Genomic DNA, 19064 nt, shown 5'->3' with positions numbered 1-19064 from the left:
AACTTTTCCCCCTGGATGGGTCCCACCAGAGTTAATAGCATTTCAAGCCACAGCAACCCCACAGCTCAGTACTGCTTAATATGTGTGTGTACTCCAGATACTCCCCACAATGCATCCATGTGTTAATTAGCCCCCAGTAATGACTGGAGCCAGGTGTTCTTGTCACAAGTCCTGGGATACTATGACCCCAGCTGACTTCCTGCCCTTTGGGCAGGGGGCTGGACTCGATGATCTCCCGAGGTCCCTTCCAGCCCTAATGTCTATGAAATCTATGAAAAATATATATACAGATAAGGTGCAGGGCAGCCTGGTCCAGCTTCACCTTGTGGAGAGTGGGTCCACACTAGTCATATGCACCAGACTAAGAGAGGGGCCAACAGAGGGGTTCTGGATATGTATGTAATGTTGTGGCTCACCGTGATTTGAAAAAGAATTGGTGGTCAGGGGGACTGTGTTTAATAGGCACTGCCATATAAATGCAGCCAATACTAAGCATGACTACAAAACTATGGCCCACATTGGGCAGACATGCTTTTGGGAACCATCACAAGAATAGGTTAGCATAGCCATCTGAATATTAGTGTAGCCCTTCTTGTAGTAGTTGTTCCCACCAGCATATTTGTCCAGTGTGGGCCATGTGTTTTATAGTCATATTCATTGTTGGCTGCATCTGATAAACTTTATAGTTAGTTTTCATCACTGAGCACATGCTGCTTTTGGCAGCAGTTAATGACAGACAGCATGCATCTACCTGAGAAATTTATGCAGAGTTGATTAAGTAACTATACAGTAAACAACTCAGCATACGCATGTGCAACACAATTAGGGTACACAAAATTAATAAACTCCACAGCAGGGTAATACTTGTAAATACTACAAGTACTAATCTGCTGTGGGGTTTCTTAATACTGCAAGTACTACCGTGCTGCGGATTTTTTTTTGTGCACAGCAGCACACATGTAGACACTGACCAGATGGCTGGGGTATGAGGCTGCTTCAATGCTGGGGCTGCCTGTTGGCTAGCCCCATGATAAAGCACCCTTGTGCCCAGTCAGAGCAGCACCACCCCTCCCTTCCCCCCTCCCCCACCCCAGCCAGGGCTACTGCAACCCAGGTCAGTATGCTGCAGTCTGGGCACACATGCACATCCATACCTGGGAGCTCCCCAGGAGAAATAAACTGGAACACAATAAGCTCTGCAGTTTATTGCTGCCCCTTAATGGGATGTATAGATGTACCCACAATGTATTTAATGAGATTGTGTTGCCTGTGATTATAAGCTGAGGTTTTTTTCCCTATGCCAGTTGCGGGGGAGGGGGGATTATTTAAGTCAATACAGTGGCCTTGAGCACTATCAATAGGTGAAAATGACTACCTAAAACAGGCTATAGCTGAACTAAGAAGACATATAGCTCAACCTCAGCCTCCCACATTCCATCAAATGTTGCTCAGGGCAAGAATAAAAGGTCTGCCTTTATTATCCTCCTGCTGGTCATCTTGCTGTGTTTTTGTAACTTAACTTTTTTTACATCTGGGGTCTTCTGGGCTTTTTATTCAACACACAACTTGCAGGACCACTGGCTGTTTTTTTTTCTGTCTGATCCCTATTTTTTACTAAGTTTTCTCTAGTGGTCCTACCAGTTGCAACTCCTGCAGATCTAGCTACCCCACAACACCAACCTGAAGTCCTAAGAGGAAGATACAGTCATATAATGCTGGATGTCCAGTTTATAGTAAGCCTTTAACAAATGTGACAGTAAAGGTGTAAATACAATATTATCATTGCACATTGACATGACCATGCATTACATTACCTTTTTACCCTCGGCGTGAACAGACATTTTCAGGGCCAGCTCCACGGGAGTTGTGGTTGATCCCATCCTTTGATTCCTTCTTTACTTAAACTTTAAAACCAACTGCTCAGGAGGGTTAAAAGCATTTCTATTCAGGCAGTGCTTGGTGAATTAATTGACTTCATGATGCATTATTACCTCCCTGGGGTAATTGCTGCTAATCTCTCTCCACTCCACAGGTGTTAATTAACCTCTCTCCTTTTTCAAGGTTTTGATATTCCATTATTCAATATGGCCCCTGAATTTCAAAACAGAGAAATAGTGAGAATTTTTAGTAGGAAAATGTAATACTAAAGGTTTTAGGCAAAATCTTCAGGTTCCCTGGACACTTGCTATATTACATCTCATTGTGTGTTTTGCAGACTTCTTACCCTGTCCTCTATACCCTCAAGTGACTATTTACATTTTATCTTCTGCTGTTCAGCTGTTGTATGATGTCTTGGCTGGAGGGTGTTATTGCTATTCAGACCCAGCTGTTGCTATTTTTGAGACTCCATGAGGTTTGGTAATATATGAAAGACGCACGCAGACACTAAAAAAAATTAACACTGAACCCTTGAAATGTTATATCCTTCAGGGTCTAAGGGTTGTTCCAGTTTTATATAGCACTCATTGATAAAGAAACACTTTATTAATCATTAAACAAATCAAAAAATTGTTTTTAGGGGGAACTGAAGTTAAGAACCCAAGTTTCTGTCCAAGTATGTGTAACTTCTTGTTGTGACAAGTAACAAAAACAGACCCAAGAGTCACTGGCTCATTAAAATAGTTAAGATTCAGGCACATTTTAGAGGTGAAGGTGATTGTTTCTCTCTTTCTCTCTAAATGTTGCCTTTTTGCTTATGGACAGAATTCTATTATGCTGTGTGCACCTAAATAGCATTTTCCCAGGTTCCCACATTGTACTTCAGCATTTACATGTAGTTTTGATTTTCTTCCTTTGCAATAGGAATGCATAAGTTCATGAATATATACTGAGCACATTCAGTAGGTTATGCACTGGCCAGGTGGCTATGTGGCTATTTACGTTAGGCCCAGAAAAAATGAGGAAAAGGAGTATACTCCCATGTTTTACCTCAAAAGCTGTGTAGTTAAGGCACTCACTAGGAAACAAGTGCTCTAGGTTCTAGGACAACCCCCACCATCCCCAAAAAGCATTTGAATTTGCACGTCTCTTGCTTTCCGGCCTCATGCTCTAACCAGCAGCCCACAGGCAAAGGTTCAGTTATTTGGCAAAAAAAGGCTGAGACAGTCTTGTAACCACAGGTCACCACAGGTCTCTTCTTGAATCTCTCCCTCCCACCCTCGTTTGTTCAGCCAAACAAAGATGATCTCTGAAGACAGAAGGAAGAAAATAAGCCAGAGGGTGTGGGGCCTTAGCAGGATAGATGTACTTCTGAAAGGTTGAATGTATTGATTTCTAATCTGAATGCTTGATCCCAAATGGGCATAAACTTCCCAACTGAACTGCTCTCCTTTAAATTTATTCAGTGACTATTAAATGCCAGGTACAGTGGCTAAGCTTCAAAGGAGCATGAAAAAAGTCTGTCCTACTTGTTGCCTAGTGGTTAAAGCACTGGGTGAGTGCTGGGCAGTCAAGATGATACCCATTAAAACCCTCTGTGGGTGGTGGGGGACCTGAGTGCCCTAACCACTTAGCTATTGGCACTGAAATATGGGAGGCCCCTCCCTGCCTCTGTCCAGCACTTGCTAGTCATGGTTTTCTGTCCAACTACAATTTAGTGACTCATGGACACACATGGGGGTGCATACAGTCAGATACTTGCTGATAAGTGCATGCTCAGTGTATACACGTACCTTTATGCATCAATACTATGTGTGTACTTGAAGGTGACTGATAGAATTGCAAACTGCACATATGTGCCAAAAGTTCACTTATGCAACTGGAAAAATATCATTTAAGTGCATAAAGGATATTAGAATTCAGCTCACAGTGTACACTACTCACATATGACCCTGGATACAAAACACAGCAATCTGTGCTAATTAATATAGTGGATGCTGGAATGGAAGCAGTAGCTATCATCTGGATGGGTGTTTCTCAATCATTTTGGCTCTGTGACGAAACCCTGCCTTCAGCTAGGTCCCTGGCTCACTTATTCTCAACATATTTGACAGCCTTCACCTCCCCAGTTCCAGTCCCACATCCTGCTTCTTTCATGGTTCTTTTGCCAGGCATGTAGCAGAGGCATACAAACTAGCTTTGCTTGCACTAGCCCCCAGACAGAAGCAACATCACTGCATTCACGTAGTGCTGCCTCTGGTTTAATTAGTTCTGCTGCTCAGCAGTCAACCAGTGGAGATTTACTAGATGTAGAAGCAGCAAACAATGAAATGGCTGAAGGCCTACCACCAGCTCACTACTGCTTGCCAGGCAGCCAAGGTTTACCCTTATTTCTGAGCATAATAAATAAGTGTTTTGTAGGAAAACACTGTAGGAGAAAGCATTTCCATGATAGTTAATGACAGTAAACACACAGGCTGTTCTGCTATATGGCTTTTTGCTTTATTTATTCCAGAGGGGGTTATTTTTAACAGCACATTTTTTATGTCACAATCCTTATTAACTCTGGTTCCAAAAGTGTAGAACTAAATACAAGTCCTTTAAAGGGAAGTTGAGTTTGGCATTGTTCAGGGTTCAGAAGTTAAACTCAAGAAACAGGCTGTGGCTGCTATACAGTTTGGGCGAAGAATTTGAGATGACCTAATCACTTGAAACAGTGCAGTTTCTGGTATGAAGTTGAAATGACTTTTCATATTGCTCTGCAGATGTTTGCATAACACCATTTAGCTCTAGGCTTTCTATACAGTATACTTTCTTTTAGTTTAAAGGGACTGAAGTTAGTTAGAACGCATCACACAGAAGGAACAATGAAAAGCAAAACATGTTTAGGATGCATCCTCTCCTTCGCTGTTCTGTTTATATAACCCCCTAAGCTATATAAATCATGCGGGAAAAAAAATGCTTCAGTGGTTTTCAAATCTCATTCTATATAATAAGTGAGTATTTTGGAATGGTAAGTTGTGCTGTTTCATTTTGTTTAGTTTCTTTTCTTTTTTGAGCACCTAGAAAAGTGAGTTAGATGGGTGATAAAAATAAAGGTTAGATATTACATGATTATGATAACTTCTCTAAATCAGTGGCTTTCAAAGTGTGGTGCTGATATCCCTGGGGGTATGCAATACTTTGCCAAGGGGGTATGTGCCTAAATGTTAATAGCAGCAGTGCATCTTCTGTTTGGTCAATACACAGTGAGTAATGGTGTTGATACCAGGAATGACCATGCAGAGACACAGCAGGTACGAGCAGCAATATTTTGTAGGTGTAAAAGTCTCCAGCCAAAACAAAAATTGAAAAAAACCACTGCTCTAGATGATTGCTGATAGTTCATTGTCTTCTTCACGACAGGCTTGGAATGTTATAAGAAAGCCAAATCTTAAGCAATTCACCTGTTTCACTGCCATGTCTAATAATATTGTCACTTCTATTTTAATAACTTTGTATAGTCACATATGGTAGTTGTGTTGTTATCTTAGGCCAGCATGGCATAAAGCCCCTGAACTTTTGCTCAACCCACCCAACTAGTGAGCAAGGCTGCAAGCTTTGGTCTTCAGAAATTTCCCTCTGTGAGGATGTAAGCATGAAGAGAACATAATTCTACAATTGCCTTTTTTAGATGGAAAGACTTATGTAAACAATAAGAATGATAAAGCAGAGGTTGTATATTCAAACATGCTGAAGTGAATTTGTGGGAGAGGTCACAGAGACTGGTATCTCAAGTCACTGAGAGCCAGCTTCCATTTGGTCACATAGGGTGCATTTACATATACAGTTAATGTGCAGCAATAAACTCAAGTGCATATCATGCTGTTTATTGCTCCCAGATGCCACATTTGAATCTGTGCCCAGGACCATAACTGAAGCATGAGACTGTGGCCAACAAGCAGCCCCCACATTAAAGCACCCTTGTGCCCCAGCCAGCCCCATCAGCATCTAGACAGGCATTGCTGCACAGTAAAAATCTCTGCTGTAGGATAGTACTTGCATACAAGTACTAACCTGCTGTGGCATTAATTAGTTTACTACATCCTAATAGCGTTTCACATGTAAATGCTGAGATATTTACTGGGGAGCTAATTAGGCAATTCTTCAGTAAACGTCTCATGTAGATGCACCTGTAGATATCTAAACAGGATTTAGGAAGAATTAAATTATCTAACTTTTAAAGAGAGTATCACAAGCCTCAAGGGGGCCCCTAAGTTCAGGTGTCAGCTCCATTTTGGACTGTTAAGTTACCTGGCTTCTATGTATATTCAGAGATTATTCAACCTGAACACCTAAGCATCTAGGTCTAAGGCCCCTCCTAATCCAGATTTTCACTAGGGACGCAGGGAGGGAGACATGTTCCCAGGAGAACAAGAACAACTGGTTGTTAGCAAGAACACATTGCTAACACTGAAGTCAGCTGAAACATGCTGGTAGCAGTGGTGCTGGTGCCTACATTTTACATATAGCCCTAAGAAGTTGCAGAGCTGTGTTCTAAACCTCTCTCTAGTTAAGTCTCTTTAAAACTACAGCCCCATTTCACAGGAGAGTTCCCTAATCACCAAGCTGTTGAATAGCTGGGGATGGTGAGGGAAATTTTGAAAAGGGGGGATGCAAATAGTTGGGTGCATCATCCCATATAAAAACCGCATGTATTGTTCTCCAGTTAAAACTATACTAGAAGGTTTACTAATATTCTGAGGGCCTAGGGCTGTATTACTCAGTTTAAGACTGAAGCAAAAATAAATGTCATTTGATTGGAATGGCTTAAAAATAATCTGTGAGGTTGTGAAATAGGAGCTTCATTACTAAAAGCAGGTAACAGACAGCAGAATTGCAGAAAAAAGACGACTTGTTTGGTGGAACATTAAGCCCATTAAAAAGAAGAGGGGGTCATTAACACCTGTTTAATGAACAGTTTCGAAGGGATCAAGTAGATTATAATGAGCCATGAAGTCAAGTGACTCCCTCAGCATTGCCTGACTAAAAATGCTGCTGCAACTGCCAAGTAGTTGGTTTAAATTTGGGGTGTATCAGGAATCAAAGAGAGGAGGTATAAGTGATCCAGTGCACTCCTCCTGGATCCCCCTCTGGATATAATCCAGGAGTCACACAGGAAAGCCTAGTAGAGGTCTCAGGCTAATTCACTAGATCATCCTTCGAATTTTCATAGAATATCCCTGGAGATTGGTAGCACTAAGGGAAGTATTCCTAACAAATATTTTGTGCCGTGTTAAAATTAACAATTTACTTATTGAAATACAGATTCTGTCATCCAGTTTTCCCTCATTGGACTTACTCTTGCTAACTCTGTGTTTATCGCTATACTCACTTTTTCACAGTTTAAATGACTTATGCTTATTTTGTTCAATGACAGGAATTTCACCCTGGTGAAGATATGTTAAAGCATCCTGAATTTCCTCATCTTACACCTGAAATAACAAACTAATTGAGCCAGAGCCCAAGACATTTCTGATGTTTCAGTAATTTTCCTTGTGTACATCACTATAAAAGGCAAGCCTAGCATAGAAAAAGACCTGAATCATTTAAATGTTACTCTTGGTGACACAGATTATTTTCTCTTACTGTTTTAGGCTGTATCTGAAAGGGCACACAGGAACAGCTGGAAAACAGAGTAGCCTGATCTTACATGGTGCTGAATTCAGTACTAAAGATGCTGACAATGACAACTGCATGTGCAAATGTGCCCTCATGCTAACAGGAGGTAAGCACAGTTATGTGAAGACATCCAGTAAATGAAGTAGATTATGCTTTGTATTTCCATGTTGATAATGATGAAGCTATGGTGAGGAAGAAGGAAATAGCTCAATGTGTAGAGCTGTTCTATTCTTAGTGGTTGCCTATGCCACGCCACTCTGAACTAGTTAGTCTCTAAAGTGCTACCCTACTTCCAGCTTGGCTTCAGATTAATATGGCTAACCAACCCCTTATAAGTGAGTGTTAGTCTGAAGTTAGGTAGAAGGCAGGGAAATGTGGTTTAGTCTATAAAGGTATCTTTACATGTGCTCTGGGGTGTGTGGAGGGGAGCTGCTTTAATTATAGAGGCTCCAATTAAAATGCCCATAGCTTTACATGCATTCAGTGTTACAGCGTCACATGTATTCAGTGTAATAAGTTTTGTTAAAGTGCCCCATTGCCATTTTGAAGCACAGGGATGCTGAATACATGTGAAGCAGAGGCTTCAGCAGACTTGGTTAATTGAATCTGCTCTGTGTGCTAATTAGCACATGTCGAAGCAGACACGTGTCTGGCGCCCTAAGGTGCTAACCTGCCTTGCCTTCCACTCCTTTAGTGATGGAGAGAACAATACCAGTATAACTACATTTGCACTATCATAATTTGCTGCTTTAATAAAGCCAGTAAAATTAAAGCATTATTGCTTTTGTGCATAATTAAGCCCCAAAAGAACAGCGAGAAGGGAGAGGAGAGGAGGAAGAATGGGGAAAGTAAAGCAGAGAAGAGGTAACAACTTAAACCACAAGGGAAAATGGAACACCAATATATTATAATAACATTGATGTCACTTGTGTGTGTCCCTACACATGGTTGGAACTGGGGAGCAGATTCACAATTCACGTTTCCCCAACCCTGGGCATTATGCACTCTCTCCCTGGTCTAGTGTTTATTCCAGATTCTTAAAAGCATTTCCAAGTAACATATTTTATGCTTTTATACATACCTGATTGCACAAAACCTCTGGAGCTACAAAAATGCTGTCTTTAATAGCTTACAGGTTTTGAAGGCCAAAAATAATCACTTTTCTCATCTCCTGCATAGGACAGGCCATATAATTTCACTTACTCTCTTTCTCATTTCTCCAGAAAGGAGTTTCCTCGTAGTTGGTAAATTTATAAATTGTTATTTTGAGGAAATTAACTCAGACACTCTGGCTTGAGGTTATTTGCTCTTGCCAGTCCAGGCCAGATGTATGTTTGCCTCTACAGATAATACCTACTGACAATAGCGAGGCTTTCAGTAGCCTGCACTCACCCACATGCTTAGTGCAGGCCCAGTCCACATGAGCTGTATTCTTTCTCAGCTAGCTAGAAATACTCAACAGTGGTGGAATTTAAAAGATGCTAACACCCAAGGGAAACAAGACTTATATTAGAGCAGGGTCTACCATGCCTTAATTTCTTCCCCTTGTTCATGTAATAGTAAAACTCAAGCAGGAGAACATCCTCCAGTGGACAAATAACCAGAAGCCAGGCCTCCTATTTCTGCAGCAAACAGTTCTGAAGTTCACTGATTGTCCAGCAGCAAATCAGTGCTCAGGAGATGACAGAGTTGACTGTAATAAAAACTGCAATTCATCCCATCAGCGATTCAGAGTCCAGCAAGGACTTCCAAACTAGGGTTGCCTTGACTGTAAGCCTAGGTGTTAGAATTTACTCCATACTCCATCTCCCTGGCAGCTGCCTCAGGGACCTTGGAAGGGTTTTGTTTGGTTGGCTGTCCTGGCTTGCTTATCTCTCCCTCCACAGAAACCACATACTGGTATATTCTGCTATGCTCAGCCCATCCATTAACAGGAAAATCTCAATAGCATGTCAATACATTTGATGAGCAAAGGAAAAGAGGGAGCAGAAAGGAGAACTGTGCAAGTCTGAGTCAAGTATTAAGAGGAACATGTCAAGCAAATATGCAAATAGATTCAATTGAAACTTCAGGGATATGTATTTTAATTAGTTGTGTGATTAGGGCTATTTGAGTAATTTATGGTTTTATAAGAAGGCCAAGACCTTAAACTCACTAATTGCTTGGTCTTTTTTTTTAGTTTCTAAATATTTTCCTCTGTTAATTTCCTCCTCACATGTTCAACTGTGTTTACTCCAGGAAGTTGTCTTTTTTACTCTCTGAGAAGTATCAACAGCTGTCTTAAAACTCCCAAATTGTTTATTAAGTTGATTCCAAGTTTATGTCACAACAAAATGCTGATTAGGAAAAGTGGCTGTGATAAAATTTTGTTAAAAAAGTCCTTCAGAAATAAGTATTCTCCTATACGGCATGTTGTCAGGCCTCCTGTTGGTTTTGGCAGCACCACAGATAACCCTTCAATTATGACTCACCTGAAATCTACAAGCACGTTTGCATCCATCCTGACAATGCTGAAAATCCCATAATCTCTGCAAGGTAAACTGAATATATTTGTCAGGAATAGTGATCAAGATAACTTATACCCCCTGATTGTGTTACGTTTATAGGTGAGACTGAAAACCAAACACACATTGCCATCAGTGATCTTATTAATTGTCACTTTCCATTTGATCCTCATCAAAACTTCTGTTCCTAGAAAGATTAAATATATGAGGAGGAAGGGGGAGGAGAGAGAATACTATTCAATAACCTCATTAGAAAAAACCCTTTTCTTTAGACTGTATGTGCTGTTGTAGACAAAAGTTGTATTTTAAGCCTTAAATCACTTGGAAAGAAAGATTTTCAAAGGCATAAATGGGAGTTTGATGCTCAAGTCCTGTTATGTTAAAAGCCAACTGGATGTCTAGCTACCAATTGTGCCTGAAGTAATCTCTCCCTATGCCCCATAGCTTATTTGGGCGGAAGGCAGAAGCATATGTATTTAAAGCACACTTACTGAAGGTTAACAATAATCATTAGTTCTAGCACATTTGTAAAGCACTTGGGCCTAGATCCTTAAAAATTCTATTCCCACTGAGCCTCTATGCTCTATTTGCATAGTAGTTACTAGGTTGACTCTTCTACTGTAGATCAGGTTTTCTTTACCTTAATTTGTTGTAACATAAACCCTTCATTATACCACCTGTTACTGAAACAGGCCCGCCACAATCCACAGGGTGTTTGTTTGTAAAAGGTATCGTTGTATGATTTCTGTCGCTTTTCCCATTTCACAGTTATAGCAGCCCTGGAGGAATAAAGTTTCCACAGACATACAGTTTCTCACATTAAGCAGCTGAATGAGAGGTTGAGATCACACATAAGTACATACTTTGCTCCAGAGAAGAGCAGAGAATCAGGAAAATAGGACTGGGATAAACCTTAAAAGCATATCTTTTCCAACTTCCTGCTCAAAGCAGGGTCCTCCTTATCTGTATCATTCCAGACAAATGTTTGGGCAACCTCACCTTAAAAGCTGCCAATGACAGAGCTCTGACTCTTTTCCAGTGCATAAACACTCTCATAATCAGGAATTATTTTCCTGTCACCCACAGTACATCTTTCTTGTTGCAATTTAAAGTCCTGTATTTTGTCCAGTAGACAGAAAAAAATGGATCGCCATCATCAATATAACCACCATTTCTGTATTGGACGACTGTTATCTTAACCTATACAACTGCCAATCAATCTTCTGGTTCCGTAGATGAAATAATCCAATTCCTCCATGCTTTCCTCCTATACTATGTTTTTCAGACCACTCTTCATTGTTATTGCTGTCCTCTGGGCTCTTCCCAATTTATTCACCTCTTTGCAGAGTCCAAAACTGAGCAGAGCACCTCAGAGGAGACTTTACCATCACTGAACTGAGTGATCTCATCTGAGTTCATGAGATAAGCAGGATCAGGTCATAAGAAAATTCTAAGGGAAAAGTAGGTGTTACAGCTAGTGCAATTGCTAAGAACACATAAAGCTCTAAATCGCATTTCACCTTCACACACAAAGGTGTACTTGGGTAGTTATGGCAATTTTGGGCACTTACACAGTTTGGATTTTGTGTCAGAATAAGTAAAAGTTTTTTTGTTTTGTTTTCATAAAGGTACATTTTAAACATGGATAAGCTGTGGGTTTCACTGCAAAAAAGCTCCACACATTAGACAACCACTATCTTCTAATAAAATAGTCAGCCCTATGTTCAGCTGGGAACTGTTACATTTTAGGTGGCATTTTGCAAGGATGGTTAGAGATCATGTAATGAAGGCCCACACAGAAGCTAGATCACTGGAAAAATCAGTAGAACACACTTGATATATTCAGTAAAAGAATGTACTCAGTTGAAGCATTCAAAATAAATTTATCACATGTATCCAAATACAAGATGACCCTGAATTTAAGAAGACCCCTGAATAATTCAATTCTGTCCATGGAAAATATATAAATGTGCTATAAGTTTCCATGTATAGAATCTAAATATTGGAGATCATCTTACATTCATCACTACCAGTGCAGCAGGGAAGGAACTGGCAAGGGGTAAGGCGGCAGGGGTGCAAGCAGTGGGGGAGGTAGGAAGGCGGTGAGACAGTGGGGGATAGGTGATAGGGGGTTAAGTAGTGGGGAAAGCGGGCAGCTTGCCCACTGCCACCTGTTTCCCTCTGAATTTACCCTCCCTTGTGCCTGCTCGTTGCATCACAGCCTTTGTTCCCCACCCCCCCCCAGGCATCATAGCAGAAGATAAGCTCAGAAACAGAAGTCAGAGCAGCAGATCAAGCATAGGAAGAGGACTGGACTGGAACTCGGGGAGGGTGATAGGCTACTTCGTGGCATGCCAAAATGGCTGCCACCCCCCAACTTCCACCAGCCTAAATCATGAATTAAGATGTTAAATCCAGTACCACACCCAGGATAGACCACCCCCCAGTGAACTCCATTTAATGTCTCCTCCAAATTAGACATTGAGTCAATGATGACTATTCATTGAGAACAGTGACCCAACCAATTACATATCCACCTTACAGTACTTTCACCTGGTCTGTATTTTCTTGACTTCATGAGAATGTTGTGAGAAGCAGTGTCAAAAACCTTGCTGAAGGCATAATATATTACCATCCACTGCTCTCCCCCCGCATCCACAGAGCCTGTCACCTTTTCGTATGGCCTCTCCTCTTTATGATTCACTTCAAATACTGACCTAAAAGATTAGTGTCATGAGGTTAATGAAAACTTATGCTCGGTGTTGATCAGCCACCAAAAATTAAATAGAATGTTAGGATGTATAAGGAATGAGATAGAGGATACATGGAAATATTATAATGTCATTATATAAGCCAATGTTACAGCTCAGTAGGATTGCTGGTAGCTCTATGTCAAAAGAGGAGATAGTAAGAGATGACTGATAAAAACAATTTAGGTATAAGGCAAAAGTTCTCAAATGCTGAGAGAAGAAAAAGACTGGAACACTTTGCCTTTCATAGGAGACTGATAATAGGTAATGGGGACATGATACTTGTATAGAAAGAAATCAAAACGGTAACTTGGCAGTACTGTTCAGTCTGTTCCAGAATGGCAAAATAAGAAGGCATTTACTAAAATTGGAAGACAGCAAATTTAAAAGTTATGAAAGGAAATATTTTCCCCACTTGAACAACCTATGAAACTTATTGCCAAAAGCTACCACGGAAGCCAAAAGCTAATGTGATTTAAAGCAGGACTTGATATTTATGTGGATAACAAGAATATCCAGAGTTGTTATAGTTCATTAAACAATAAACAAGATCTTTGGAAAGAATTAAATCCCCCTAGCTTCCAGGGATAAGCCAGTCATCAATTGTAGGAGGAAACCTTTCCAGGGGTAAGGGTATCCCATTACTGCAGGATACCTCCAAAGTATACTGTACTGAGCACTGTTACAGACAGTATATTAGATGAGATGGACCATTGGTAGCACTGAGAACAGCAGTTCCTATGTCCTCCCTCAAAGATCTTTTGGAGACCTACATTTCACTGAGGTCCTTTTAGAGATCTGTAAGCAAGAACGGAGAAAAACTTAACCCCCCTCCCCCAATGGTGAGAAGGAAAAACAATATGTTAGTGTAATAATTGGAAAGGTATCTTTAAAAAGCAAAACACACATATGATTACTAGTAGCTGGATTATGAAGAGCAGATGCTTGCTAGTGGCACTTTTAAAACTTTCTAAAAAAGAAAAATTGGTCTTAAAGGAAAACTATGTGTTCAGTACTTCCCTCCCCCTATCAAGTAAAAAATGCTCCTGGTGCTTTTATTGCCTGATACCATTTCAGAATTCTGTTTCCATTGGGTATATTTTGTAGAACACCACCAAATACAAAGATACCAGAGATAAGGCCAAACATTTATGCTATTGCTATTCCTTTAAAATGGAATGGTAACTACTACAGCTTGCCATGGCTATATTTTGTCACTGTAAACAGAGCCCAGCTGCATCTGTGTTCTGCTTTGAAAAATGAGGATTAGATTTTTCTGTTTAGCTTTATCTTAAGTTTCTACAGAGATTATGCCCTGGTTACCATAGAACATCAGCTGGACAGCTTTCTTTTTCTTTGGTTATTAGCCCCTTAGGTATAACTTTGTAATCAAAGAGAGGTCAAGTGTATCAAAATAGGAGCTTGCCAGAATTTATCTGGCATAAATTCTTCCCCCAAGATTTCATTATGAAGTGTTACTTCTAAAAAAAAAAAGAAAAAAACCCCCAAAACCCCCAAGAATCACCCAAAATCTAAGAAATTACTTTACAAAGCTAAAAAATAAATTATATAGATCTGAATGCAAGGGGCAGGGTAAATTTGCATCTGTGTACAAATCACAGTCACTGCTGAATCAAGTGGTTTACAATATCCCCAAACAAAGGGCTCTTTCTTATAGGTAGATAGAGCACTAAGAACAGAATCTGCTGACACCACGGGAATCACCTCTGTGGTGGTCACTGCACAAAGTGGGTCTCAGTTGTGAATTTCACAGGTTAGCCTGGGAGTGGTGAATGTGTAAAACTGAACAGCTGCATCTCAATTTGTCAGATATGGAATTCTTCCACAGAGTCAACGAAAATGCCTGCTACTGAGCTAAATAAATACATGCATTGCTTATAATCATGATTTGGCCAAAATGCATCTCTACTGATGATGCTTGCAACACGTTTACAGATGTTTCTGTATATGTAGCGATGCTTCTAAGTTAAGATGGAAAAATGAGGCAGAGACTACACTTCTAGAAAGGGAAGCATACCCACTACCTGGTGCTTTCTGTTTGACCACTGAAAACAAAGCTTCTTCTCAGACCAGCAGTGGACCTTTGTAAGCTTATTTGTCCTGAGGCAAATGCTGTCCTTCTATTTTAGGAACATGCAGGGCACTAAAGCCAGCAGCCTGTGCAGTTACATGCTGTGGAAGGAGCAAGATGTTCAGACCCCATTCCTGAGGGATTCACACAGCTCTTAACGTGGATTTGACAAAACAGCAGTCCTTCACCCAACCCTACACCTCATCAATGCATTAATCAGCTACCAGTGCTAACTTCTTATGGAGTGGGGGCATGGGCATTCTGCAGCTGAAAGGGAGGATTGATTTCTTTTTTTGGCAATTTCAGCTGAACACCATAGGCTTTGGTAGACCCTTCAGCCTAGCAGAGCCTTCTGGGAAAAATTCTGTTCCTAAGTCAATGGCAAAATTCCCACTGACTTCCTTATAGTCAGGGTATCAACTATTTGATCTTCTTTGTTAGTATATATCCTTTAATCCCTGTAATTTCAGTGTGGCCAAGGTTCATGCTATTTGGTATTTTTTGTAAGTCCCAGCTCCGGCACTCATGAGAATCTTATCTTCATTTAAAAGAAAAAAGTAGAAAGGAATTTCCTAGCTTTACATTTGTAACATGCATTAGTCAATGTGACTTGTCTACAAAATAAATAGCATTCAAAGTATTGGGGGGGGGGGCCTGCCTCATGATTTTTTAAACACCTGAGCTTGTTTAGAAAGAGAAAAAACCCTCAAAACTATCCATGTGTTCATGGGTTACTCTTTACAACCGATGCTATCCCTGTTGCGCCTCCTTAGCTCATTCCATCTGTTTATAAAATCCACTTGCTTGGTCTGGTTTAAACTAGATTATAAATTCTTTAGGAAGTGGTTCATAAGTTTCCTGCACAATTGGCTCTGTGGATTATTGGAAATATGAATATGTGATAATGTTAACACAGCCCACATGCAGTCAGTTCATATAATAGATAAACATTATTTGCCCAGTCAGAGAAGAAGACCAATCATATGATTCATTTGATCAATCACAGCCAACAGCTTGAACACAATACACATAGCTTGAAAAACATACCACACATTTAACAGGAAAATTCTCACTGAAAATTTGACATGAAAATTCTCATGAAAAACAACCTGAAAATCCTCACTGAAAAATTTCAATAACGTATGTTATTTTTTAACCATAATTTGTAAAATCCTTCACATAATTAAGAATGACTGATAGAATGCATGATGATGTATATAAACATACATATTAATTTACTTTTATTCATTGTTACTTTGTTGCATCAGATATTATGTGTACTCATGGGTATATGTATAAAGGCATTTAGGCACCTATCTTCCACTAACTGGCATATCAACACTTTAAAAACCTGCCCCTGAGGGTAGTATCTGTGCAGCTGAACACCAAATGACCCAGTAGTTAGTTGGTGGGGAGGAGAGCAAACAAAGCCTTTGCCATACTCTCAGTATTTATGGGCTGTGGGCTGCCAAACACTGCCAGGTTCATTTGTAAAACTGAGAACGTTCTTAGTTTTTTATTGTTTGTTCTTAATTGTTTCAGGCTGGTGGTTTGATGCTTGTGGCCCTTCCAATCTGAATGGAATGTTCTATACCGCGGGACATAACCATGGGAAACTTAATGGGATAAAATGGCACTACTTCAAGGGCCCCAGCTATTCCTTACGTTCCACAACAATGATGATTCGGCCTTTAGACTTTTAAACGTACCCAGGAGTAAATGAAAGAATAAAACTGAAGAACTGCTTGTGTAGCCTTCAGAAGTACAAGACAAGGGGGCTTCTTGGACACAGCAAGTTGGAGCTACCTCAAAATTGCTCCACTATTTCTTCACTGCCTGCCTAGCTCTTCACAAGTCACTTCCTGTGCTGAAGACATTGAGACAGCTCAGCTCACAAGGAGATAGCTGTAATGCTTTTTCCAGCAAAGGATAACAAGTGATCTTCATGTTCTGGTTATTATGAATGAATCTAGCACCAGCCAGCTGATGCTTTTTCCTTTGTATAAGGATGCAAAAATATACAGGATTATACAGAAATAATAATGGATTTTGAAGAACAGAAATAAATCTGCCATAATCCACTGAGAAGAATTTGTTTCAACACTGCAATATTATTACATCTATACAAAAGTATTACAGACATGGCTCCATTAATGCATGTCTTAAAATATCTGAGATGACCACTCTAATCATAGTCTTTCTTAAGTGAACTGAATTTAGATGGATGCATTTCTCTTACTTCCAGCATTAAATAGCATATGCTAGAGTTATTTTTCATGAACCCCTTCTAAAATAGAAAACCTGTTCTTGATAAATCTACAGGGTCACAGTACATGACAAATAATAAGGATAATATGCAGAAAATCTTCATTTGCTCTGTATTGTTAGGGCAAAGTAAGTGTAAGTAATCCAGATAATTGGCATAATCCCTGAGCTAGGATTTATAGTGTGATAACAAAAGTAACCATGGTTTTTTTCCTGGTGCAGCTTTTTCTTACATTAAAGTAGCCTGAATGACACATTGAAAAATTGGAGGAAAGTTTAAAGAATGTGAACTATCTCATGATGAAATATATTGCTTTGTGTATAATGTTTCATTGGAACATATACAGGAAAGGAGACTATTAGGATATATAGAAATGGTATAAATGCATAGGTTAAGCAGATGGGTTCATTTTACATTATCTTTGCATGTGCACAATTTAGTGTTAATTATTTTGAATTTTATTAGAGGTTCATTTCTTCTCTGTATTATTTCATCTTTGTGAATAATTGAGGCATGTCAGTTCTACACTGTGCTTTGGCTACTACTATAAAAAAGCGCTCATTGCAGTCTTATAAAGAATAAAGGAATAATTATTAACTGTAAATAGCATGTTTATATTTACAGCAATGGCCATTTAATTTTGTACATGCAACTTCGATGCTATTCAATGCAAATGACTGCAAAAATCACAAAAGGTTGTACTATCCAACTCTAGAAAGGTGCTATACATATCACTTCCCAGGAAAAGGGAACCCAGAGAGGTGAATATTTCAACTATTGGAATTGAAGGTGCCTTAACAACAAGGAGAACTTGGGAGAAAAAGGTTCAGCTGTCAGCAAAGCTGACAGCCACAAGGCTTTTTGTTTAAAATCTCTGCTGATCTACTCTTACTGAGGGGAAGGCAGGGAATCCACTTTGGAAATTAATTTCTACACATTCAGTTCTCTATGCCCACTGAAGTCAAAGGTAATATTCTTATTGGCTTCAACAGAAGCCATGTCATGCCCATGATATTTTTGTTTGTGTTTGTGTCATATTAAAAACATACTGTTATTGGAAGTAGGCAAAGCAACAGATTTTTTTAAAGGAATGATGGTATTTGACCAACAAAGCTCTGTGCTCTTTAACAGCTTTCTTCCATTTAAGAGAAAAAAAGCTGCATGGATTTTGTTGGCAGCATGAAAGAATAAACAAGGGGCTCCACAGGGTTCTTTATAACTATTGTAGCTCAGTGTTCTTCAAGTAAGAAGGTCTTTGTTTCACATATTTGTATATTTTAAAAAAAAATTCATGCCCAAGGGGTTAATTTGTTGTGTTGTGCTGATTAAATTACTCAGCTGTTCTTTACTCAGCAGTTTCTTCAGAGTGCTTTTTTTTTCTCTGTTTCCACCAGTTTTCAACATTGTTTTCACTGGAGTGCAAAAACTATGATCTGTCTTCCACTGTGTTAAGATTTGTATTTGTTCCAGGTCTTCAAGTTACGAATACCGTTTTGTAGATCCTACTGCAAAAGACAAAACACATTAAAATATCAATAAATAAAACCAAAGCATGTTATTTGCTGTTTATTTATCTTGTTTGGGAAAAAATCAGACGCAGTTTCCTATTCTTTATAATAAAACATAGAATGAAGTCTCCAGACTCTAGCATTTACTTTCATTAGAGAATACATTTTTGTGGCAGATGTGTGTCATTTAACATGCTGAGAACTTTCATTTTAAATTCTGTTTAGAAGTGCTGAGTACTTTTGGGAAAGAGTGCTAGCAAAACTGTGTGAATTAAATACTTTCTTTTTTACCTTTGAAATCCATAGCTCAGTTTTATTTTGCTCATTTTCTTGGTTAAACTATCAAATTGCTTCTTTTTTCATGGCAGTGGGGGATAAATTTCTCACATTCCACTGGCCAAATTA

The 19064-nt window shown here is 39.5% G+C and overlaps 1 protein-coding gene across 1 annotated transcript in view; it reads left to right on the top strand.

Annotated features, from left to right (window-relative positions):
* Nucleotides 1-18731, top strand: part of ANGPT1 (angiopoietin 1) — a 264971-nt gene extending 246240 nt beyond the window's left edge. The window contains exons 8-9 of the mRNA XM_090040502.1: nucleotides 7515-7645; nucleotides 16428-18731. Of these exons, the coding sequence (XP_089896628.1) occupies nucleotides 7515-7645; nucleotides 16428-16588 (292 nt within the window). The 3' untranslated portion in view covers nucleotides 16589-18731. The remainder of the gene's footprint in view (nucleotides 1-7514; nucleotides 7646-16427) is intronic.
* The last annotated feature ends 333 nt before the right edge of the window (nucleotides 18732-19064 follow it).

This window comes from Crocodylus siamensis, chromosome 3, assembly GCF_052110815.1.
Source record: "Crocodylus siamensis isolate JL-2025a chromosome 3, ASM5211081v1, whole genome shotgun sequence".
Classification (NCBI taxonomy): Eukaryota; Metazoa; Chordata; order Crocodylia; family Crocodylidae; genus Crocodylus; species Crocodylus siamensis.
Note: the sequence above shows the minus strand (reverse complement) of the source record. Positions and strands in the feature narration are given on the sequence as shown.